Below are 18,321 nucleotides of genomic sequence, written 5' to 3'. Positions count from 1 at the left end.
CCAGAAACCAGATGTTGTTTGTAGGATCACAATAACCCAACGAAACCATGGCAACATGACACCGGTTCCTTGGCCTGCCAAACAAACACAACTGACATTCACAAGGAAACCGGCTGCGGAATAACACATCGGACGTCCACACTACAATGTCCAATAATTACTACAATGAAATATGGCATTTATCTCAACATGAACTCGAACTACTGGCCATTGAAGATTTCCAGAGACAAAATCAAGATGTTGAGACAACAATTGCCGCTCAAGGTGGAACGGATGCGGTCGCCAGCGACGAGAGCACACGCAAAGCCATTGTTCAGGCTACCACCTATGAATTCTATTTGAAATATATTTGCATTGCCAATCGTCTGGAAGAGGTCTACGACAAGATGATACAACCCCAAAAACGTCAACTGATACGCAACATCTTGAATGGCTGTCTGGGTAGGATAATTGAGCTGAAACATGATTTGGTTAACATTGATCTGATGGAGTTCAGTTACAATGATGCCGTGGTGGAGCGCCTTAAACTAACACCCATCGATACAGAGTTGAGGGTTCCAAGATATTTTCTGCGTGAGCGACGACGGGAAATTGAACAACGTAATAAGACAATGCATGATATCCTTGTGAAGCTGGGATGGGTGGAGGAGAATCCGGTAGTGGAACAAATAACCGAAATCGAAGCAATTCGTTTGATTCAAATGCATGAGAGGGCTCGCCAGGGTCGACTGCGAGCCCATTTCATGAAGGAGATACGTATGCTCAAGGAAAAGGGCAAGAATGAGGAAAAAGATAAAGATCGCAATGATGCTGGACTCTTGGCTGCCATGAAGATACAGAAAATGTGGCGAGGCCATACGGATCGTCGTAAGACCAGGCGACGGAAATTGGATGAAATGATATTAATTGGCATGGTGCCGCCACCACCGTCGGTCCTAAAGGCCCGGGCGGAAAAGGTGGAGAAACTAAATGAGGTGGGTATAAAATCTGGCTTGACGCTTACCAAGAATATAAAAAGGGATCGAAATTGAGGAGATTAGTATTCATTCAATGGAGAACGCTTTTCATAAACTCACTATCCCTTACTTATTTTTTTCAGATCTACGAACGTCGCTATGTCACCCAAGAAGCCTTCCAAGAAAGCTATGAATCAACTCTGGATCGGGTACGTGAAGAAATTACAACCAAACATGGCCCTAGCATGACCGAAGACATAGCCGATGAGATACGTGCATGGATTAAAGATTGTTATGACAAAACTGGAAAACTACCAGAATTTCCCACGGAAGATCAGGGTGGATCGTTGCATATCTTCAGTAGACCTGGCACAGAAAGTGAAGTAAGTCGTTCATCGGCCCGATCATCAAAGGAGTCACGTAAAACCAAGGACAAATCGAAATCGCCGGCACGCAGTGGTGACCTCAATGTCAATGAAAATCCCGATGAAGAGGGTGGTGGGCTGCAGCCAGCACAATCGATGTGTCTACCAGATATAAGGGCGGAAATCGAAAGGTAAGGGGTGGGGGATAAAACATTGGAACAGATGAGTCAATATAGACGAGCTGAAGCCTAGTGATTCCATATGGGCGGGCTGAAGGCCAGTAAGTCCATATAGACGATCTGGAGCTCTGTAAATCTATAAAACGAGCTGAATCTCAGTGATGAGCTGAGGCCCAGTGAGTCCATATTGGCGAGCTAAGGCCCAGTGAGTCCATTAAGACGAGCTGAGGCCCAGTTGGTTTATATAGACGAGCTGAAGTCAGTGAGCCCATATAGGACGAGCTGAAGCCAAGCGAGTCCATAAAGATGAGCCGAAATCCAGTGTGCCCATATGGACGAGGTGAGCCCATAAAGACGACCTGAAGCCCAGTAAATCCATATAGACGAGCTGAAATCCATATAGACAAACTAAAGCTCTGGAAATTTTTTCCCAAATTCCCCTAACCTAAAACCTCCCATTACAGATTTAACGAAGTTTGGCGTGAAAAAGACGAATCCGGCAATATGCGACAGAGTCATTACTACGACATGATTTATGCCGAAAAATACGATGAAGTGGAAAAAGAATTTCGACGGGTAGTCGATGATGTTATGCGACAGGAATTGGAACTTTTACAGGTACAAAAAACGGAAACAATTCTCAAATATAAAATTTTAAAATTTTCTAATATCTTCTCCCTTCCATCGACAGACCGCCATAGGCAAAAAGGCCAAGAAGAATAACAAAAAAGCGCGGCGCTCCGGCAAGAAAAGCAAAAAGAAGAAGGAAAAAGATTTGACACCCGATCGCACCACCGAATCCTTGTACGAAGAATTGGTAACAAATGGCATTATAAGAAAATACCCCGAGACAAAGTTAAGTCAATTCCTAGGCGATAAGGCCTTAACCGCCAGAGATGGTATAAAACCCTCTCCCGGGGATATACGACAAATTCTCACAGAATATTGTATTTTACCACTCGGCTCTGAACAGATACACAACTCTTGTCCACTGATACGTTCCATATTGTTGGTGGGACCCAAAGGATCGGGAAAGAAATCACTGCTACATGCCATTTGCACTGAAGTCGGGGCAGTTCTGTTCGACTTAACTCCAGCAAATATTGTTGGAAAATATCCCGGTAAATCGGGATTAATTATGTTGATCCATTTGGTGTTGAAAGTATCAAGACTACTTCAACCAGCCGTTATCTATATGGGTGATGCGGAAAAACCATTTATGAAGAAAATACCCAAAACCGATCGTACCGATCCGAAACGTTTGAAAAAAGATCTACCAAAGTTAATACGGAATATAGCTCCCGAGGATCGAGTATTGTTTATTGGGACCTCAAATTTACCCTGGGAAGCAGATCAAAAACTGCTACAACAAACCTATAATCGTTTTATATACATACCCCGACCGGATTATGGAGCATTGTCGCATGCTTGGAAAACACTTTTGTGGTAGGTTAGATTATAGAAACCGGGTTCTAATAGAAGACCGAAAATGGGTCTTTCTAGACGAACTGAAGGCTGTTTTTTTAGACGAGCTGAAGGCTGCCTTTATAGACGAACTGAAGGCCGTCTTTCTAGACGTCTTTCTAGACGTCTTTCTAGAGGAACTGAAGTTCGTACTTCTCGACAAGCTGAAGGTCGCCTTATTTGATGATCTGAAGGCTGTCGTTAAAGACGAGCTAAAGGTCTTTATAGACGAGCCGGAGGTCCTCTTTATAGACGAGGCGGAGGTCCTCCTTATAGACGAGCAGGAGGTTGTCTTTATAGACGAGCCGGAGGTCGTCTTTATAGACGAGCCGGAGGTCGTCTTTATAGACGAGCCGGAAGTCGTCTTTATAGACGAGCCGGAGGTCGTCTTTATAGACGAGCCGGAGGTCTTCTTTATAGACGAGCCGGAGATCGTCTTTATAGACGAGCCGGAGGTCGTCTTTATAGACGAGCCGGAGGTCGTCTTTATAGACGAGCCGGAAGTCGTCTTTATAGACGAGCCGGAGGTCGTCTTTATAGACGAGCCGGAGGTCGTCTTTATAGACGAGTCCGGAGGACGTCTTTATAGACGAGTCCGGAGGACGTCTTTATAGACGAGCCGGAGGTCGTCTTTATAGACGAGCCGGAGGTCGTCTTTATAGACGAGCCGGAGGTCGTCTTTATAGACGAGCCGGAGGTCGTCTTTATAGACGAGCCGGACGAGCTGAAGGCTGTCTCTCCAGAAGGCAAGGAAGTCTTTACAGGCCAGCTTATATTTTTTAAATTTTTTCGCCATTCCAGTGAATATTCCGGTGGATTATCAAATCTGGATTGCAGTGTTATGGCCAAAATTTCCGATGGTTATACAATTGGAGCGGTTAATGCCTGCCTTAAAGAGGTTCTGACCTGTAAACGTAAACTTCAGTTGCGATCTCAACCTTTGACTCATGCCGAACTGATAAATGTTTTGTGGTAAGCCTTTGCAATTGGAAGTCAATGGAGTATCATTTATTTCCACAATTCCATATGGTTCTCTTGTTAGCACCCGAGATCCGGTCTATCGTGAAGAGGAGGAAGCCTATGAATCGTGGTGGACTAAGACACCATTGGGAAGACGTCGGCAAAAGCTATTGGAAATTGAAGAAGAGGCACGTTTAGAGGAGCAAGCTCTGGCAGCCAAACAAGGCAATGGAAAAAAGAAAGTTTGAAATGCATTATTTCCCTCCTCCTATATGTTTGCAAGAATATTTTATAAAGACTTAACTTACGAAGTAAAATATGCACATAAAGTCTTCATAATCATCTTATTTCAGTTCAAAATTGTATTCCTTAAATCCACTTTTACAATAAAGTCTATCAATTTTTAACTCTACAGGTAGCAAATCCTTTATACTTTCAACAATATCAGGCAATTGTTTAGTTATTTCATCGACATAGTCTCCAAGGCACCATAGTATACTAATATGGAAAGAAGGATCCTGAAAAGAAAGAAAATCAATTATCAATTGAAGACTGGTTCAGATTTCGTTTAACAAAAAAATCCAAACCCAATTTAACTATTTCAATTCACCTCATAAAATTTGGCTAGTTTAAAGTTCAACATAACACGATCAACTTTCTTTAAAATCTCCAGCATTTTCTCTAAATGTATGTCATCTACACGAATGGCCAAAAAAGTACGTGTACGTTCGGCATTTGTATAGGCTTTTAAACTACTTAGCGATATGGTAAATCTAAAAGGAAATTCGAATTAAATTATTTTCAAAACCTACTATTTATGACAAAAACTTGTCTTACCTTGCAGTTGCTGTAAACTCCTCCTCCAAAGTTTTTATAAATGATTCTATAAAATGATATTGTAACACAACAGTTCGACTTAAACTTATGTGGAGATCAGGGCAAATTTTAAAATCACATTTACTATCCAATTGTCTGAGGCATAATTCTTGTAAATCTTCCAGTAGTGTTTTAGGCGTTGCAACAAAAACGTATGTAGCCCAGTTGCCGCGTTCGTGTTTGAAACTTCGTATACGTCCTTGGTGTTTGGATGGATCATCTGTAACTACATCCTCATCAGGCAACTTTCGTTTCCCAAGTAAGGTTGTGGCTTTGGGAAGTATTAACCTAAATATTAAATTTTGATGTAATATTCTTGCATGTATTTGTTGAATATTTTATGCAAACATTTTTCCGACAAACTGTGCTCATTGAGTCTAGCAAATGTTACTCAACTTATGCGAGGAATCGATATCAGCCCCAATGAGTTCAATAAACGTTGATTTGAATATTTAACTGAAGGACAAGCTTACGCGCCAAATATATTAACGGACCTCAAAAGAAGCCTATTCGAATTTAGCACAGTGTAATCATCTGTTCCCACATTTTGTTAAGACAATTTGTGATGCAAACTCACTTTTTTGTTTCTATATGATGGTTATCCACTTCTTTCTCACCCTCCTCAGCTTCTGATTCGGAAGTACTACTATAGTTAACTAAAAACATTAGAAAAAGTTTATTTTGCGAAATATGTGTTTGTGCAATGTTTACTAGTTGCTCACACAAGGAGAAGAAGCATTCAAGTTTGACATTGCCTGTAGACGTGACAGCTGTCGTCGTGAAAGAAGGGATGGGAAGTTGCAATTTATACAATTTTTTACTTACATTAAGTTATAATCTCCGATTTATTAGCGTCTTGTTATTCAAAATTTTGAACCCATTTTCACATCAGATCTTGTGTTAGTAAAATAATAGCATGTATGAAATTTGTAGAGAACCGTATGCTTATTTCGAAGTTTATGATCGTTTTGGTTATTCAAAAATTTGACTCTTTGTGGACGAAGCACCAGAAGAAATGGTTCGATATCTACTATCTTTATAGCAGATCTTGTGTTGATGGAAACATTAAGATGTACCAAGTCTGAATGAAATCGGATGTTAATTTCGCGTTTTATGAGCTTCATTGATATTCAAAATGTTGGACCATTGTGGGGGAGGAGTGGAACGATATTTCCCATTTACACACCAGACCGTGGGTTAATAAAAATATTGTGATTTGTGTAATTTGAAGAGAACCAGATGCTTATTTCGGATTTTATAATCGTTTTGGTTATTCAAATGTTGACTCTTTTTGTGAGGTAAAAGGAGAAATGATCCGATCTCTACCATCCTTATAACAGTTCTTGTCTTTATTGAAATATTGATATCTACCAAATCTAAATGGAATCGGATGTTAGTTTCGCGTTTTATGAGGTTCATGCATATTCAATATGTTGACCCTTTGTGGGGGAGGTACCAGAGTGGAGCGATATTTCCCATTTTCACACCAGACCGTGGGTTAATAAAAATATAAAAATAATTTTGACCTCAAGCTCAAATAATTGTTTTTATTAACTATCCAAAAGGTCGAAAAACCAGAGAAAATATTTATAAAAATAATTGCTAGATCGACTCCAAATTTCCTGAGACGGATCTGGGCCAAAGGGATCTAGGTTCTAAAACCGTTATTTCGTTGAGGAACGTTTTGGCCGTATCAAATTATATCTCTCTAGCCATGTGACTGAGTGTATGAAAATAAGGAAAAATATAGAATAAATTAAAACTGGTTGCATAATTCCGATAGGAAGCAGGCATAGCCTCAGGGCTGTAGTTATATAGAGCTGTTCTACCTCCTCATTGTACCATGGGTTAGGTCTAAAATCGAATATGCTAGAACATCTATAGCTGATTCCCCAGTGTATGCCAACAAAAACAATGAGAGATTACAAAATGATATGCTTTGCAAGTCCTTCGTAGTTTATCGGTCAGCTCCAAAACATGTGATTCATGCACTTGCGGGTCCCTATAATGATAAATCTGACAATTTTCTAGTTGCGGTGTTTTACAATATTCTCCAGAGGTCATGAATTACGAAATACCATGTTGTGTTGCCCGGGCATAGAAGCATAGATTTTATTCCAGATGTCGATTGGAATAAAAAAACTGCAAAGAATGTTTTTTTCCGTGAACATAAAGCTCTCCGCCAGAGAAACAATGATGCAAATAAAACAGAGGAAGAAAATAAGAAGGTAAAGTCATGCAATCATATGTTTAGAATTTGTTTTAATTATTGCTACACCTTATTATTGCGCCATGGCCTTTAGCATAAAAATGCCACACGTTACATTTATAGGTTTACTTTCATGTCAGCTGTTTACTGTGATTTGTTAATCGTTTTACGCTATCATTGTGACTTACACGACCTGTGTGCTTTATGGGCCTTGCGCTGGTCGAAAGAAAAATTTAAAAACTAAACAAAAGTGTAAATGTTAAATGATCTGATTGGAAATATAAAAGGCAACCGGGAAAATAACAATAAATATGAGACTAGGAGCCGTGTTGTATGTGTACAAAGGCGAATGGGGACTGCCTTCCATTGATTTCGAGTGTTTGCGCGTTCTGGTATGTGTCAAGCGAGTAGTAGTGTGATGGTGAACATGATTTTAATAGCAAGTTGCATCATACTGGCTACATACTCCAATCATCCTGCCATCATCTCAAGACGATTATCGTTTCCAGCGTTTAGCAGAATGAGTGTTGTATTCTTGAATAATTTGAATTTTTACATGCATCTTTATAGTGCTTGATCAAATTTACCCGCTGTCCAGTCGTTATTGAGACAAATTCCAACCCCTTGCGCTCCGGTGCCGGCAAATTGCCGTATCTTCAAATAGGCGATGAAAAATTTGTAGGTTACAGACAGATAAAGAAATTGTTAGACAAAGAGGTGAGTGAGCGAATGGCGTGCATGATAAGTGATTGCACTTTTAGAATGTGTGCCCAAATATGGTTAACAATATGTAATGTTCATTGGTTTCAATGGACTCTCTAAAAAAACATGTTGCTATTTATTTCTATTTTCAGGGCTATGCCATAAATCATGAGCTCCGGCAAAAGGATCGCCATCTCTCGGAATGTTTTGCAAATTGGGTGTTTACAAAACTGCATGTCTACCACAATTATTATTTGTATGGCGAACCAAACAATTTCGATATAACCCGTGCATTATATGCCAAACGAACTCCATTCCCATTTAATTTCTACTATCCGTCCACGTACCAAAAGGATGCCCATGATGTTATCTCAGTGATGGGTGGTTTCGATATTGATGATAAATTGGAGAACCACAATGTGGAATATGTAGGTTGAAATAGCAATTTTACTGTCAATTAATAATAATGTATTTTCATTCTTTTTAGATTACCAATGAGGCCAAGAAATGCATCAATGTATTGTCGAAACGTTTGGGCCGCAATTTGTGGTTCTTCGGCGACAAATACAGTGAATTTGATGCCATAGTATTTTCATATTTAGCGATACTCTTCAAAATCACTTTGCCCACAAATCCCATACAAAATCACATAAAAGGCTGCCCAAACTTAGTGAATTTCATAAATAGAATATCCCGTGATATATTTAAAAAGGAAGCATTTAATTCGATTAACACCAGCAAAGATAATGCTTCGCCCAATGATCCCATGTTGACAGCAACAGAACGAAAGTTCCTAGAATCTGAAAAGAAGACAAAAATCTTGGCTGGCATAGGTGCAGTTGTAGCTATGAGTTCCTTTGCGGCCCTGAAAATATTTTATAAAAAGGTAAAGAAGCTGAAATGTTGTATTTTGAATCCATAACTAACCATTTTGTATTTTCAGTTTTCCAGCTCAAATGATCATTATGATGGGGGCATTCATTATGACGATGATGATATAGATGAAGATGATATGGACTAAATACCAAAATAGATTCAAGATCACAAAGAGGAAAAAAATTAACTGCCTTTGCCTTCTTTTCGTGTGTGATTTATTTAATAATACAACACACATTTAAACGTTGCATCAAGGATTTTTGGTTTGGGCTGTCGAAAAAATATTGAAGTAGTTTTGTTTTGTATTACAAATATTTTTGAGATGAATAAGAAATTAATGCATTTTTGCTTTCAAATTTAAATTATTTGTTGAAATGCCACAATTGTTTGTTAAGTTTTGTTTATCGCGACATCTTTTGCAATCAATTTTCAATGAAATAAACGATGTAATAAAATGGAATATCCTGTGGTATTTTTGCTGCTCTCTTAGACATTTATGGTATATGACATTCATCGGGTATGCCGGGATTTCCAATTTAGGAGAGAGAGAGGATGGTTGGTGGTTTGAAACAAAAAGTAATCTTTATTGGACATTGTCAAGTATATAAACTTATCACCTAATTATTATTATGATAAATTGCTTGCGAAATATCCGCAAAAATCTTAAGCCTTTAAAGCTTCTTGTAATTTCCTTCGGGCCAAGTTTACACGATCCTCCTGCCGTCGTATATCATCTTCTGAAATGAGTACCCCCTGCATTAGCGGTTGATCGGGATTAATGTAAGCTGTGGCGTTTTTTTGAAACTCAGTCTTAGTGGCAGTTTGTCCGGTGACAGGTGTATTGAGGACATGTAAAGCTGTGGCCAAGGATTGCATAACAGTCTGTTCATGTATATTGGGACCCAACGGCTTAATACTCTTTGGTAATACAATATCATCGAATTCTTCTCCAGTGGCATGACAGGCTCGCATATTTTCCAAACGTTTCTCCCAAAACAGCTGTTTGGGTTTGTCTTGAGCCACCTGTTTGGTGTCATGTTTTACTTTATTCCATTCATGATTGCGTACCACGGTAACAGGTTGTTTGAATATAGATGCCGTTTGACGTATGGGTGGAACCAAGGAGGCATCGGTACGCATAGCACGGCTGTTAAAATGATAAAAAAGTAGCATTACTATTCCGATCACAATTTCTGCAAACAAAACTTGTACATATAGACAATAAAACTAAATACAGTGCAATAGGATCATTACGAACTGCAATCTGTATTCTAATTACTTTCCTCAGGCAGATCGTTATGACCCTATTCTACTGCGTACATAATTGATCTATTCCAGAACCTGAAAGAATCTACTATTTTTTGCAATTTTCTCCGTTATCATAAAGGGAAAATCGGTTATCGTAGTAAAAACTTTTAAATTCTTGCAGTTTTGGAACAGGCCATATATTTAAAATGTATCCAATACACCTTTTAGCCATTATGATGGTTGTATTAAAGAAGGAACGTCATCATGCAAAAAAATCAATTTCACTAAATAAAAAGTGCAAACACAATGTTGATTTAATTCATTTAACGAGCCAATATTGTTTTTAAAGAAAAAAATCAAAAGTACTTTTCTGGTGTGATATAAAGAATTTTCTTCAAATTTGCCAATCGCTATCGAATATGTTTATGTAGAAATATGCTTAATAAGAACTCTTCATGAAGACATGGCATGCAACACAATTTCGCCCATCTAATGGGCTCTCCTTTCTACCTGAATTCTAACTGTTGTTGTTGCTTTAGATTAGACGTTGACAAATTCGAAGAAGTCGTGGCGGACGATGATGACGACAACGATGATGAAGTCGTTGCAGTAGTTGAATTCAATATATTATAGCTTGTTGAGGATGCAGAAGATTGCAACGGCGATTTATGTTTACGTTTTAAAGAGTGTCCCGTTGACGGTTGTGGCACAATTGTAATACTGCTTGTGCTGCTGCTTGTACCGCCGCCAATACCACACCCAACTGGAGCAGTACTAGCACTAATCGATGTTCCTGGCAAGCAACGATACAACGAAATTGATGGTGGTGGCAATTGCATTGTAAATTTTCCCTTTTGAAAATCAAAACTGCTTATGTCTATGGCGTCTCCTAAATAACGAGCTAATTGGGGTTTACTATCAATGCGTTTTCCGGTGGGACTTTAGGGGTTTCAGTATAGCAACATCAGCAGCAAAACGACGACACGTTAAGTTTGGGTTTTTTTTGTTTGGGGGAAAAGTGGGGAATAATCAAAAAAGGTGATAAAGTCGCATATGAGGTTTTATTTAACAAAAGGTGAATATTTGGTAGTTTTGTGTTTAGGTATATATTTGAATTAATTTCTTGTTACTGGTGGGTGATTTACGTGCTTAGTTTGTTCATTTACTCAATGTAGTTGTTTATGTTCTTAACCCAAGTTCAGCCCGTCTTACCTGTAATAGTAGACATCAACTTTTCCTGCTGAGATTCCAGACTTTCGAAGGACTTCTTCCCTTTGCCACCCCTTTGGCAAGGCATTGCAATCGACTTTTTTACGTTCTATTGAAATATTCGAGCTCATTTGCATTCTATAATCTATTAAAAAAACAATTATTTATGATTTTATAGCTTTTTTCCTTTGGCTGAAGAATGAATTTTCACACAACACAACAAAACTCTGCTTCTTACTTCGGTGACCACTCACAGTGAGATGGTCGCCCAAACAGTAAAGGGAATGTAACAGAAGGACTTTTTACAGGAGATGAAATCGTATAAAAGAAAAATTACGGTTACACCTGATAATTAACCAATCACAATAAATTCTCTTATGGAAAACGTTTATTACGGTTGACCCGATTAAAGATGTAAGCAAAACAGAAAACTTCTATTGTGATTGAAAAACTTCATACTATCAAAATTTCTGTTTGCGTTTTTACTATACAAATGAAATCATGTATCATTTCGAAGTTATAATTTTCTACTTAATATAATGATTACATTATTAATACCATGGTACAATAAAATCAAGGTAGGGCTACCATACCATATGATTTTAATGTTTTTTTTATTTCCTTGGTTTAATGTGTCAACTTTATTTGTTTATGTGTGCGTATTCTTTTCAATAATAACTACCATGGTAGAAGAACACAGGTAGATGCATTAACGCATGAAAACATTGATATGTCAAATTTTCTAAAATGTTTTTTTCAAAAATAAGTAGATTTGAAACAACATTGTAAATATTCGAATTCGGGTGTTTTCCAAATGCTTATTGCAACGTATGCCTGAACAATATCTACAGTTTTTGTATCGAAATGAACCCTTAGAGATATGTAGAATATGATTTTGAAAAGAAAATTTGACATTTAATTCAGTTTTCGCTGTTTTCAACAGTTGTTTGTTTTTTGATTGTTTTGATAGCAGTTCTGACATTACAAGCCAAACAGGTAGACCTCTATACTTGCAATTTTTTCAAAGTTAGCCTACCTTGTCGTCATTGTACCATTATTAATACTATGCATTGGCCTTGGAGGCTTTAGAATTATGGTATACATTTAAAAAAGTACTGGCCGTGCAAGCACAACGAAAAATATCATTCTGATTGAAACCCCTCATACTACCAACAATGTTTTTACGTTTTTATACGTTTAATTCACAATACTTTGACGATACGAATAAAATCAGCTGGTCTTATGTGGTGCGATAATGGTGAACGCACTATAATCCTCTTTGGAGTTTTCTATAGGAAAATACCGTACGCATTACATAGTGAGTGAATCTATAAAAGAAAGAAGAAGCATTATTTTGACAAACCCAATTTAATTTCTATCATTTTTAAATTATTTATTATAAATTTAAGGTAATTTTACCATGATTAGTCGTAAATAACTGTAAAGCAACTACAAATTATTGAAAAATCTTCGAGAAAACCTAGAACTTTTTTAATATACAGGGTCGAAAATCTAATGACTTTTTTCCTTTTCTAGAAGATAACAACAAGCCAGTAAGCCATTCAGTTAGCAAGAAAGAATGTCGGCTGTAACATGGGAGATAGCATTGTACATAATCCTAGCCATATTGGCTCACATACTAGTCTTCTTATTTGTGACAAGGAAACGGGTCAAGAGTATTGTTGGAAAACATGTGGTAGTTACGGGAGGTAGTAAAGGAATTGGCCTACGTGTGGCCGTGGAATGTGCTCTGCGCGGGGCAAACGTTACGGTTTTGGCACGAGATGAGAAAATGCTAAGTAAGTACAAAATATGACCGCGCCCATAAAGGTGTATTCATGTTCGAACATTTGTTTACATTATGTGCTAGCATGTGTTTTATGATAAAATAGTAGTTCATCGTACTTTTTTCTCGTTTATCAGGTGGTGCTGTTGCACTTATGGAGGTGATAAGACAAAGTCCAGAACAAAAATTCCAATATCGCTGTCTCGATTTGTCGACCAACTATGAAAATGTTCAGAAATGTTTAGAGGAAATCGAAAAGGAATTGGGTGATATATACATGTTAGTTAACTGTGCCGGCTTGGCCATATGTGGGGTGTTCGAGGAAGTGCCTGTTGAGGATGCTAGAAAATTGATGGATGTAAATTATTGGGGTTCATACAATTGTACCCGTTATGTTTTACCTAAAATGAAACAGGCCAAGGCGGGAATAATCGTTATAACCGCATCACAAGCTGCCTTGTTTGGCATTTATGGTTATGGACCGTATGCTGCATCAAAATATGCATTGCGTGGCATGGCTGAAACGGTGGCAATGGAATGTCGTCATTTGGGTATCACCGTGACACTGGCATTGCCGGCAGACACAAATACTCCCGGTTTTGAAAATGAAAATAAAACCAAACCCCAAGAAACGAAATTGATTTCTGGCGGTGGTGGTTTGGCTGAACCCGATGCTGTTGCAAAACAAATTGTTAATGATGCTTTGGTGAGTAAAGTATTAAAAATACTAAATTGCAAAAAAGGCTAATCGAACTTCCATTGCAGAAAGGCAATTTTATTTCCATACTTGGTTTCGAATCATGGCTATTGACTTTAATGGGTGGTGCACTTTTCAAGTGGGATGGATTTTTCCAAAATTTATTCCATGCCGTGCTTTTGGGTCCTCTTCGTATTGTTGGTTATTTCCTGCACTTGCATTTCGAAGGGATTATCAAAAGTTGTGCTAAAAAGAAGAAGACTGAATGAAAGTACCTAACGAATCAGGATTGATGTGCTTGTTATTGTTGTTTACGCACAATTGAGAGTAAATGCCTTAGATCGAGGTTAGTCTAATTATGACAAGTTCCATATTCTGTAATTGTACATTCAAATGAAAATGTATGCATTTTTAAAAAAAAAACTTGTTAGTTTTTTAATATTTCTAAGTTTTATCTAAAAATTGATTCATTTTTCCATGTCCACAAACTACGTAGAGTATTTTTATAAAATGCAAGTTAAGTACTTATATATATTTGTAATTCCATTTATAATTAACGAAAAATAAAGGCTTTTTGATTTCATAATTTATTAAAAATAACAACTTTAATTATGCCAAATCAGATTTTTTTAATATTGCTTTACTATTCATCCCAAATAGTTAAATACGTATTCTATTTTTTGATTTAATAAAAATACAAAATAACCTTACCAAAAACTTCACAGTAGTTGCTTGTAATCTCAGTGCCGATGTCTTTGCTAAACCATCACAAACAATCTTACTATTATCTGAAACATTAATGTTTCCTCACAGTTTTTTATCAGCGTTTCTGTGGAAATGATTCAGCAACCAATCGGAAGCCAATTAATATTGATATCTTCTTAATTGCCTGTGTTACCCATGAAATTACCAAAGATAATGGCGAAGCTATCATTTTCGTCATTTATAAGCTACATATATGTAATTTTGTATCATAATATGGATATTTAGTTGTTGCCTTAGTGTGATATTGATTCTGAAATTATGCAGAAGTTAATTTTCTTTGCGCTTCTGATTTTTGCAATCTTTATTGAGGAAAACAATGCGAAAAGGTTTCGTATAGTTAATGGAAAAAATGGTTTAATAGAAAACTTTCCATTTCAGGTAAGTTACAGTGATTTTATGCCTCCAGATCGAGCCCATGAATAATATACACAATTTACCTATTTGAAATTTAAGCTCTCGCTAAGGCTTAGAACAATACATATATGTGGTGCTTCGGTTTTAAGTGACTCTTGGGCCATCACAGCGGCTCACTGTGTACACGACGTTGAGCATACACCCAGAGAGGTAACTCTACGCATGGGCAGTACATGGAGAACAAGAGATGGTGTAATTGTACCCGTACAACAGATTCACACTCATCCCAGTTATAATGCCGAAACAATGAACTTTGATGTATCATTGCTGAAAGTCCGTGAGAATACTTTCCATCGTCCCGATTTGTATGTCAAACCGATTAAACTACCAGGTCTTTCGGAAAAAATTCCCAATAATAGTGTGGCCACAGTGTCGGGATGGGGTCATCAAAGTTCTTCAGATCACAATTTGTCATACCAATTAAAGTATACTCTAGTGTTTACAGTTGACCAAGTGGAATGTAATAACAGTTTAAGGATACATGGCGGTGTTTCAAATGCGTATGTTTAATTGGCGACTTTTTTGGAAGTTGTGTTCGTCGAAATCAGTGAGTTTTTGTTTCTCATTACAGAATGTTTTGTGCTGCAGCCCGCAGTACAGATGCCTGCCAAGGTGACAGTGGCGGACCCATACAAATAAATGGTATTCTGGTTGGTGTTGTCTCATGGGGTGTTGGCTGTGCTGATCCTTATTATCCCGGTGTCTATACCCGTTTAGCATATGCCCCCATACGCTTTTGGATAAAACTTCTAACGAAGTTATAAATATTAGAAAAGTGAAAACTTTTGAATAAAAAACATTTAAATTTGGAGAGTTTTATATATATTTTTTTTTCAAATACTTCGTGGGTTTTCAACGTTTAACAAAGATTTGTAAAAAATGAGTAACGGTAGCTGTTTTTTAACTTCCCAAAACCTTGAGTTCGGGATGAAAACAGTTCAAAGATAGACGTCAAAAGGACATCTTAGATGCCATCCAGTGGAGTTGTTCTCTCTTTACTTTTGAAAACCATGTAATATTCATCATAAGAATAACAATATGTTCTAAAATAAGATGATAAAACAAAGGTCGAGCAGGCTGATCAAATTTGAAAAAAAAACATAACTCCGAATCTAGTCTCGTAACTTTAAAATGACTCACATAATGTGCAAAAAGTTTACTAATTGATAGAAGATCACTAAATAATTAATAATTGTAGAAGATCACTAAAAATTAAGGGAACGTAAAGTTTTTTTTTCGAGTTTCTAAAATGAAATGATTTTTTTATTATATATTTTTTTAAATAAGGACCTAAACCTTATTAAATATATCATTTTTGTTGAATTGTTGGTGTAAACTCCATAAAGGTTGGCAACGTCATGCATGTTTTAAACAGCTGTTATGCCATATTGTTATCACTTCCATTTCACAAAGAAGAAAAAGAAGAACCGAAACAACGAAACGATGGGAACAACTTTAAAAGGATTCAGATATGTCCTATTTGTTGGAGCAATTGTTGGTGGAATCGGTGCCACCTTATATCCCATAGTCATTAAGCCTATGATGGGTGTTGACGACTACAAAGAACTGAGGAAGAAAGTTGCCGGCGAAGTCCGAAAGCACTGACCACAGGTTGTCGGCGACAGAGTGAAGCGTTTGATATAAATATTTATTACCTAATAAATAGTCTATTTTAATTTTAATGGAACCTACGCCTATACATTACATGCATTTGCTGTACTGTGTAAAGCACTGTAAGATGTATCTATTATGTTAATATTATTTAGAGTTAATAAAATTTGTTTGCTTTACAATAACCATTTATATATTTGTTTTCCATAAATAACATGGGGAAAGTCATTATGGTTATCAGGGGAAAAGCCGGCATGGACGTTGGGCATTTTTTCTTGATGGGCAGCATCTAGTATCAGCTTTCCATAACAAACTTGGTATTGAGTACCTTATTAATACAATTAATTGGCCTTGGAGGCTTTAGTATTAAGTATGAATTAAATAAAGAAAGAAAGAAATATAAGACAACTCCTTTAAAAATACGTCTAAATTCTGAACATTGGGAGATTCCGTTTACTAAAACGTGGGCCACCCTTATAGCCCATCTTCGAACCGCACAAAAAAAAACTGAAATATATACAATTTCCAGTCTCCATCGCAATTTGTTCATATGGTAGAATTATTACAACGTATTAGAACTAAATTAAGATCAAAAAAATATACCTAAATCTTTTATGAAATAGTAAGTTACCCCCATGGATGATATAAAAATGGAAACATTTAGTTTGTATATGTTAAAAACCAGAGCCTAATATAAAAGAATAGTCTTTGTAGGTTACCATAAAAATCGTCTATGAAAGAGACGTGATAAATACGGGTCTCAAAAACGTACTTTGACATAACCATTTGTCTATTTCCGTTTAAAAATTTAGTCAAAACTAAGATATATAGGCATGGTCCAATAAAAAAGTAAAGTGAAGCTTCCGGCTAATTATAATTTTTTATGAGTTCTCCCGATTTCTGCAAGATTTGTGTTTGCATTTATTGTTTTGTAAAACAAAAAAATTTTCTAAATCAATGATTACAAGTAGCGCCAACTGTGGGAATGCATTAAAGATATTAAACAGTTTTCCAAGGAATTGAATTAATAATCCACATTTGGGAAGAAAATCCAGGCATTTCATTCCTTTCACGCTTTTTAACGATAAGGAAAAGTATCAAATGAATATAGGGAATATTAAGATCGGTTGTTCTCGATTGCATATTTTTGTGAATAATTCTAAAAGAAAGTGGGCACAGGCTCAGGACCATGGCCCAAGTTGCGCCATCCTCAGAAGTGTATTTTAGCAGTTTTACGAACCTATTTTACCGCCCTATTGTAACATACGTACCTTGCATGGCAGAAGAATATAGGTAGACGCGTCGACACAGCTGCTGGGACAATGAACTGTGAAACCAATTTTGAAATTGAAAATGTTGAATGAAAAATTATTTAAATTTGTAAGAATTGTTAAAAAACGCGAATTATAATAGCCTCCGAATGACGTAGCATAAGAAAACGTATAAAAATCTACTTATATTTAAAAAAACATTTAATTTTTTTTTGACATATCAATGCTCCCAAGCGTTGATGCATCTACCTGTATTCTTCTGCCATGGTTCTACCATGGTAATATAATTGTATAACAATTGGAAACAACAAACCTGTGAGAATTTGTTAGAAGATTGCATGGTAGAATTGAGAAGGTAATATCATGCAATCATATGTTTACAATGTTTTTCAAAATAATTCATTTGACAACGTCGCATTGTCAAAATGTTTATCTATAAATGAATTGTATATATACAATTTGCAGGTTCCCATCTCTGAATGTTGACCTATAAATGTACATGGTGGGACAATGAACTGTCAAACTGACTTTGGAATTGAAAATGTTGAATGAAAAACTATTGGTATTTGTAAAAATTGTTGAAAAATGCATATTATAACAATTACCGACTTGCGTCTTATTAGAAAGCATTTAAAAATCTACTTATTTCTGATAAAACATTTTACAAATTTTGATATATCAATGTACCCAAGCCTTGATGCGTCTACCTATATTATTTTATTATGGTAGGGTA

The 18,321-nt window shown here is 36.7% G+C and overlaps 7 protein-coding genes across 8 annotated transcripts; 5 read left to right on the top strand and 2 right to left on the bottom strand.

Moving 5' to 3' along the window:
* Window positions 1-119: 119 nt before the first annotated feature.
* Window positions 120-4,183, top strand: LOC101887212 (dynein regulatory complex protein 11). The gene is made up of 6 exons (XM_005178054.4): window positions 120-974; window positions 1,100-1,512; window positions 1,965-2,118; window positions 2,192-2,946; window positions 3,766-3,936; window positions 4,007-4,183. Exons 1-6 carry the CDS (start codon window positions 147-149, stop codon window positions 4,170-4,172), a joined length of 2,487 nt encoding a protein of 828 aa, XP_005178111.1. The 5' UTR covers window positions 120-146; the 3' UTR covers window positions 4,173-4,183.
* LOC131806463 (U6 snRNA phosphodiesterase 1-like) lies at window positions 4,006-5,516 on the bottom strand. The gene is made up of 4 exons (XM_059130550.1): window positions 5,378-5,516; window positions 4,762-5,088; window positions 4,535-4,697; window positions 4,006-4,442 (listed from the first exon to the last, which is right to left on the bottom strand). The coding sequence occupies exons 1-4, from the start codon at window positions 5,464-5,466 to the stop codon at window positions 4,269-4,271; spliced, it is 753 nt and encodes a 250-aa protein (XP_058986533.1). The 5' UTR covers window positions 5,467-5,516; the 3' UTR covers window positions 4,006-4,268.
* Window positions 5,517-7,175: 1,659 nt separating this feature from the next.
* Window positions 7,176-9,047, top strand: LOC131806453 (metaxin-1 homolog). Its single transcript, XM_059130544.1, has 5 exons — window positions 7,176-7,401; window positions 7,580-7,726; window positions 7,864-8,139; window positions 8,199-8,597; window positions 8,655-9,047. The coding sequence occupies exons 1-5, from the start codon at window positions 7,321-7,323 to the stop codon at window positions 8,730-8,732; spliced, it is 981 nt and encodes a 326-aa protein (XP_058986527.1). The 5' UTR covers window positions 7,176-7,320; the 3' UTR covers window positions 8,733-9,047.
* Window positions 9,048-9,143: 96 nt separating this feature from the next.
* Window positions 9,144-11,307, bottom strand: LOC101887555 (methyl-CpG-binding domain protein 2). Of its 2 annotated transcripts, none has more exons than XM_011291983.3 (2): window positions 11,048-11,307; window positions 9,144-9,734 (listed from the first exon to the last, which is right to left on the bottom strand). In XM_011291983.3, the coding sequence occupies exons 1-2, from the start codon at window positions 11,179-11,181 to the stop codon at window positions 9,251-9,253; spliced, it is 618 nt and encodes a 205-aa protein (XP_011290285.1). In that variant the 5' UTR covers window positions 11,182-11,307; the 3' UTR covers window positions 9,144-9,250. The 2 variants fall into 2 exon arrangements, with proteins under 2 accessions (XP_011290285.1, XP_058986528.1); XM_059130545.1 differs by lacking the exon at window positions 11,048-11,307 and adding an exon at window positions 10,346-11,006.
* A 1,044-nt stretch (window positions 11,308-12,351) lies between these two features.
* Window positions 12,352-14,130, top strand: LOC131806438 (3-ketodihydrosphingosine reductase-like). The gene is made up of 4 exons (XM_059130522.1): window positions 12,352-12,453; window positions 12,581-12,843; window positions 12,968-13,536; window positions 13,596-14,130. The coding sequence occupies exons 2-4, from the start codon at window positions 12,624-12,626 to the stop codon at window positions 13,794-13,796; spliced, it is 990 nt and encodes a 329-aa protein (XP_058986505.1). The 5' UTR covers window positions 12,352-12,453; window positions 12,581-12,623; the 3' UTR covers window positions 13,797-14,130.
* Window positions 14,131-14,534: 404 nt separating this feature from the next.
* On the top strand, window positions 14,535-15,512 carry LOC131806457 (trypsin alpha-like). The gene is made up of 3 exons (XM_059130546.1): window positions 14,535-14,670; window positions 14,746-15,206; window positions 15,278-15,512. Exons 1-3 carry the CDS (start codon window positions 14,551-14,553, stop codon window positions 15,468-15,470), a joined length of 774 nt encoding a protein of 257 aa, XP_058986529.1. The 5' UTR covers window positions 14,535-14,550; the 3' UTR covers window positions 15,471-15,512.
* Window positions 15,513-16,107: 595 nt separating this feature from the next.
* Window positions 16,108-16,502, top strand: LOC101887724 (uncharacterized). The gene has a single exon (XM_005178057.4). It carries the CDS (start codon window positions 16,150-16,152, stop codon window positions 16,309-16,311), a length of 162 nt encoding a protein of 53 aa, XP_005178114.1. The 5' UTR covers window positions 16,108-16,149; the 3' UTR covers window positions 16,312-16,502.
* The last annotated feature ends 1,819 nt before the right edge of the window (window positions 16,503-18,321 follow it).

This window comes from Musca domestica, unplaced genomic scaffold, assembly GCF_030504385.1.
Source record: "Musca domestica strain aabys unplaced genomic scaffold, Musca_domestica.polishedcontigs.V.1.1 76, whole genome shotgun sequence".
In the NCBI taxonomy this organism is placed as follows: domain Eukaryota; kingdom Metazoa; phylum Arthropoda; class Insecta; order Diptera; family Muscidae; genus Musca; species Musca domestica.
This window is presented reverse-complemented; position numbering and strand designations above follow the sequence as displayed.

Bases quoted from the DNA above. Each gene is read 5' to 3' on its own strand.
- LOC101887212 (XM_005178054.4), top strand. From the start codon at position 147: ATGTCCAATAATTACTACAATGAAATATGGCATTTATCTCAACATGAA. The intron at 975-1,099 runs GTGGGTATAAAA...TATTTTTTTCAG, and splicing joins AGGTGGAGAAACTAAATGAG to ATCTACGAACGTCGCTATGT. The intron at 2,947-3,765 runs GTAGGTTAGATT...TCGCCATTCCAG, and splicing joins GCTTGGAAAACACTTTTGTG to TGAATATTCCGGTGGATTAT.
- LOC131806463 (XM_059130550.1), bottom strand. From the start codon at position 5,466: ATGTTTTTAGTTAACTATAGTAGTACTTCCGAATCAGAAGCTGAGGAG. The intron at 4,698-4,761 runs GTAAGACAAGTT...ATTTCCTTTTAG, and splicing joins GAGTTTACAGCAACTGCAAG to ATTTACCATATCGCTAAGTA. The intron at 4,443-4,534 runs GTGAATTGAAAT...CTTTCTTTTCAG, and splicing joins AACTAGCCAAATTTTATGAG to GATCCTTCTTTCCATATTAG.
- LOC131806453 (XM_059130544.1), top strand. From the start codon at position 7,321: ATGAGACTAGGAGCCGTGTTGTATGTGTACAAAGGCGAATGGGGACTG. The intron at 7,727-7,863 runs GTGAGTGAGCGA...TTCTATTTTCAG, and splicing joins AGAAATTGTTAGACAAAGAG to GGCTATGCCATAAATCATGA. The intron at 8,598-8,654 runs GTAAAGAAGCTG...TTGTATTTTCAG, and splicing joins TGAAAATATTTTATAAAAAG to TTTTCCAGCTCAAATGATCA.
- LOC101887555 (XM_059130545.1), bottom strand. From the start codon at position 10,674: ATGCAATTGCCACCACCATCAATTTCGTTGTATCGTTGCTTGCCAGGA. The intron at 9,735-10,345 runs GTAGAAAGGAGA...TCATTTTAACAG, and splicing joins CAACAACAGTTAGAATTCAG to CCGTGCTATGCGTACCGATG.
- LOC131806438 (XM_059130522.1), top strand. From the start codon at position 12,624: ATGTCGGCTGTAACATGGGAGATAGCATTGTACATAATCCTAGCCATA. The intron at 12,844-12,967 runs GTAAGTACAAAA...CTCGTTTATCAG, and splicing joins ACGAGATGAGAAAATGCTAA to GTGGTGCTGTTGCACTTATG. The intron at 13,537-13,595 runs GTGAGTAAAGTA...CTTCCATTGCAG, and splicing joins AAATTGTTAATGATGCTTTG to AAAGGCAATTTTATTTCCAT.
- LOC131806457 (XM_059130546.1), top strand. From the start codon at position 14,551: ATGCAGAAGTTAATTTTCTTTGCGCTTCTGATTTTTGCAATCTTTATT. The intron at 14,671-14,745 runs GTAAGTTACAGT...TTGAAATTTAAG, and splicing joins TAGAAAACTTTCCATTTCAG to CTCTCGCTAAGGCTTAGAAC. The intron at 15,207-15,277 runs GTATGTTTAATT...TTCTCATTACAG, and splicing joins CATGGCGGTGTTTCAAATGC to AATGTTTTGTGCTGCAGCCC.
- LOC101887724 (XM_005178057.4), top strand. From the start codon at position 16,150: ATGGGAACAACTTTAAAAGGATTCAGATATGTCCTATTTGTTGGAGCA.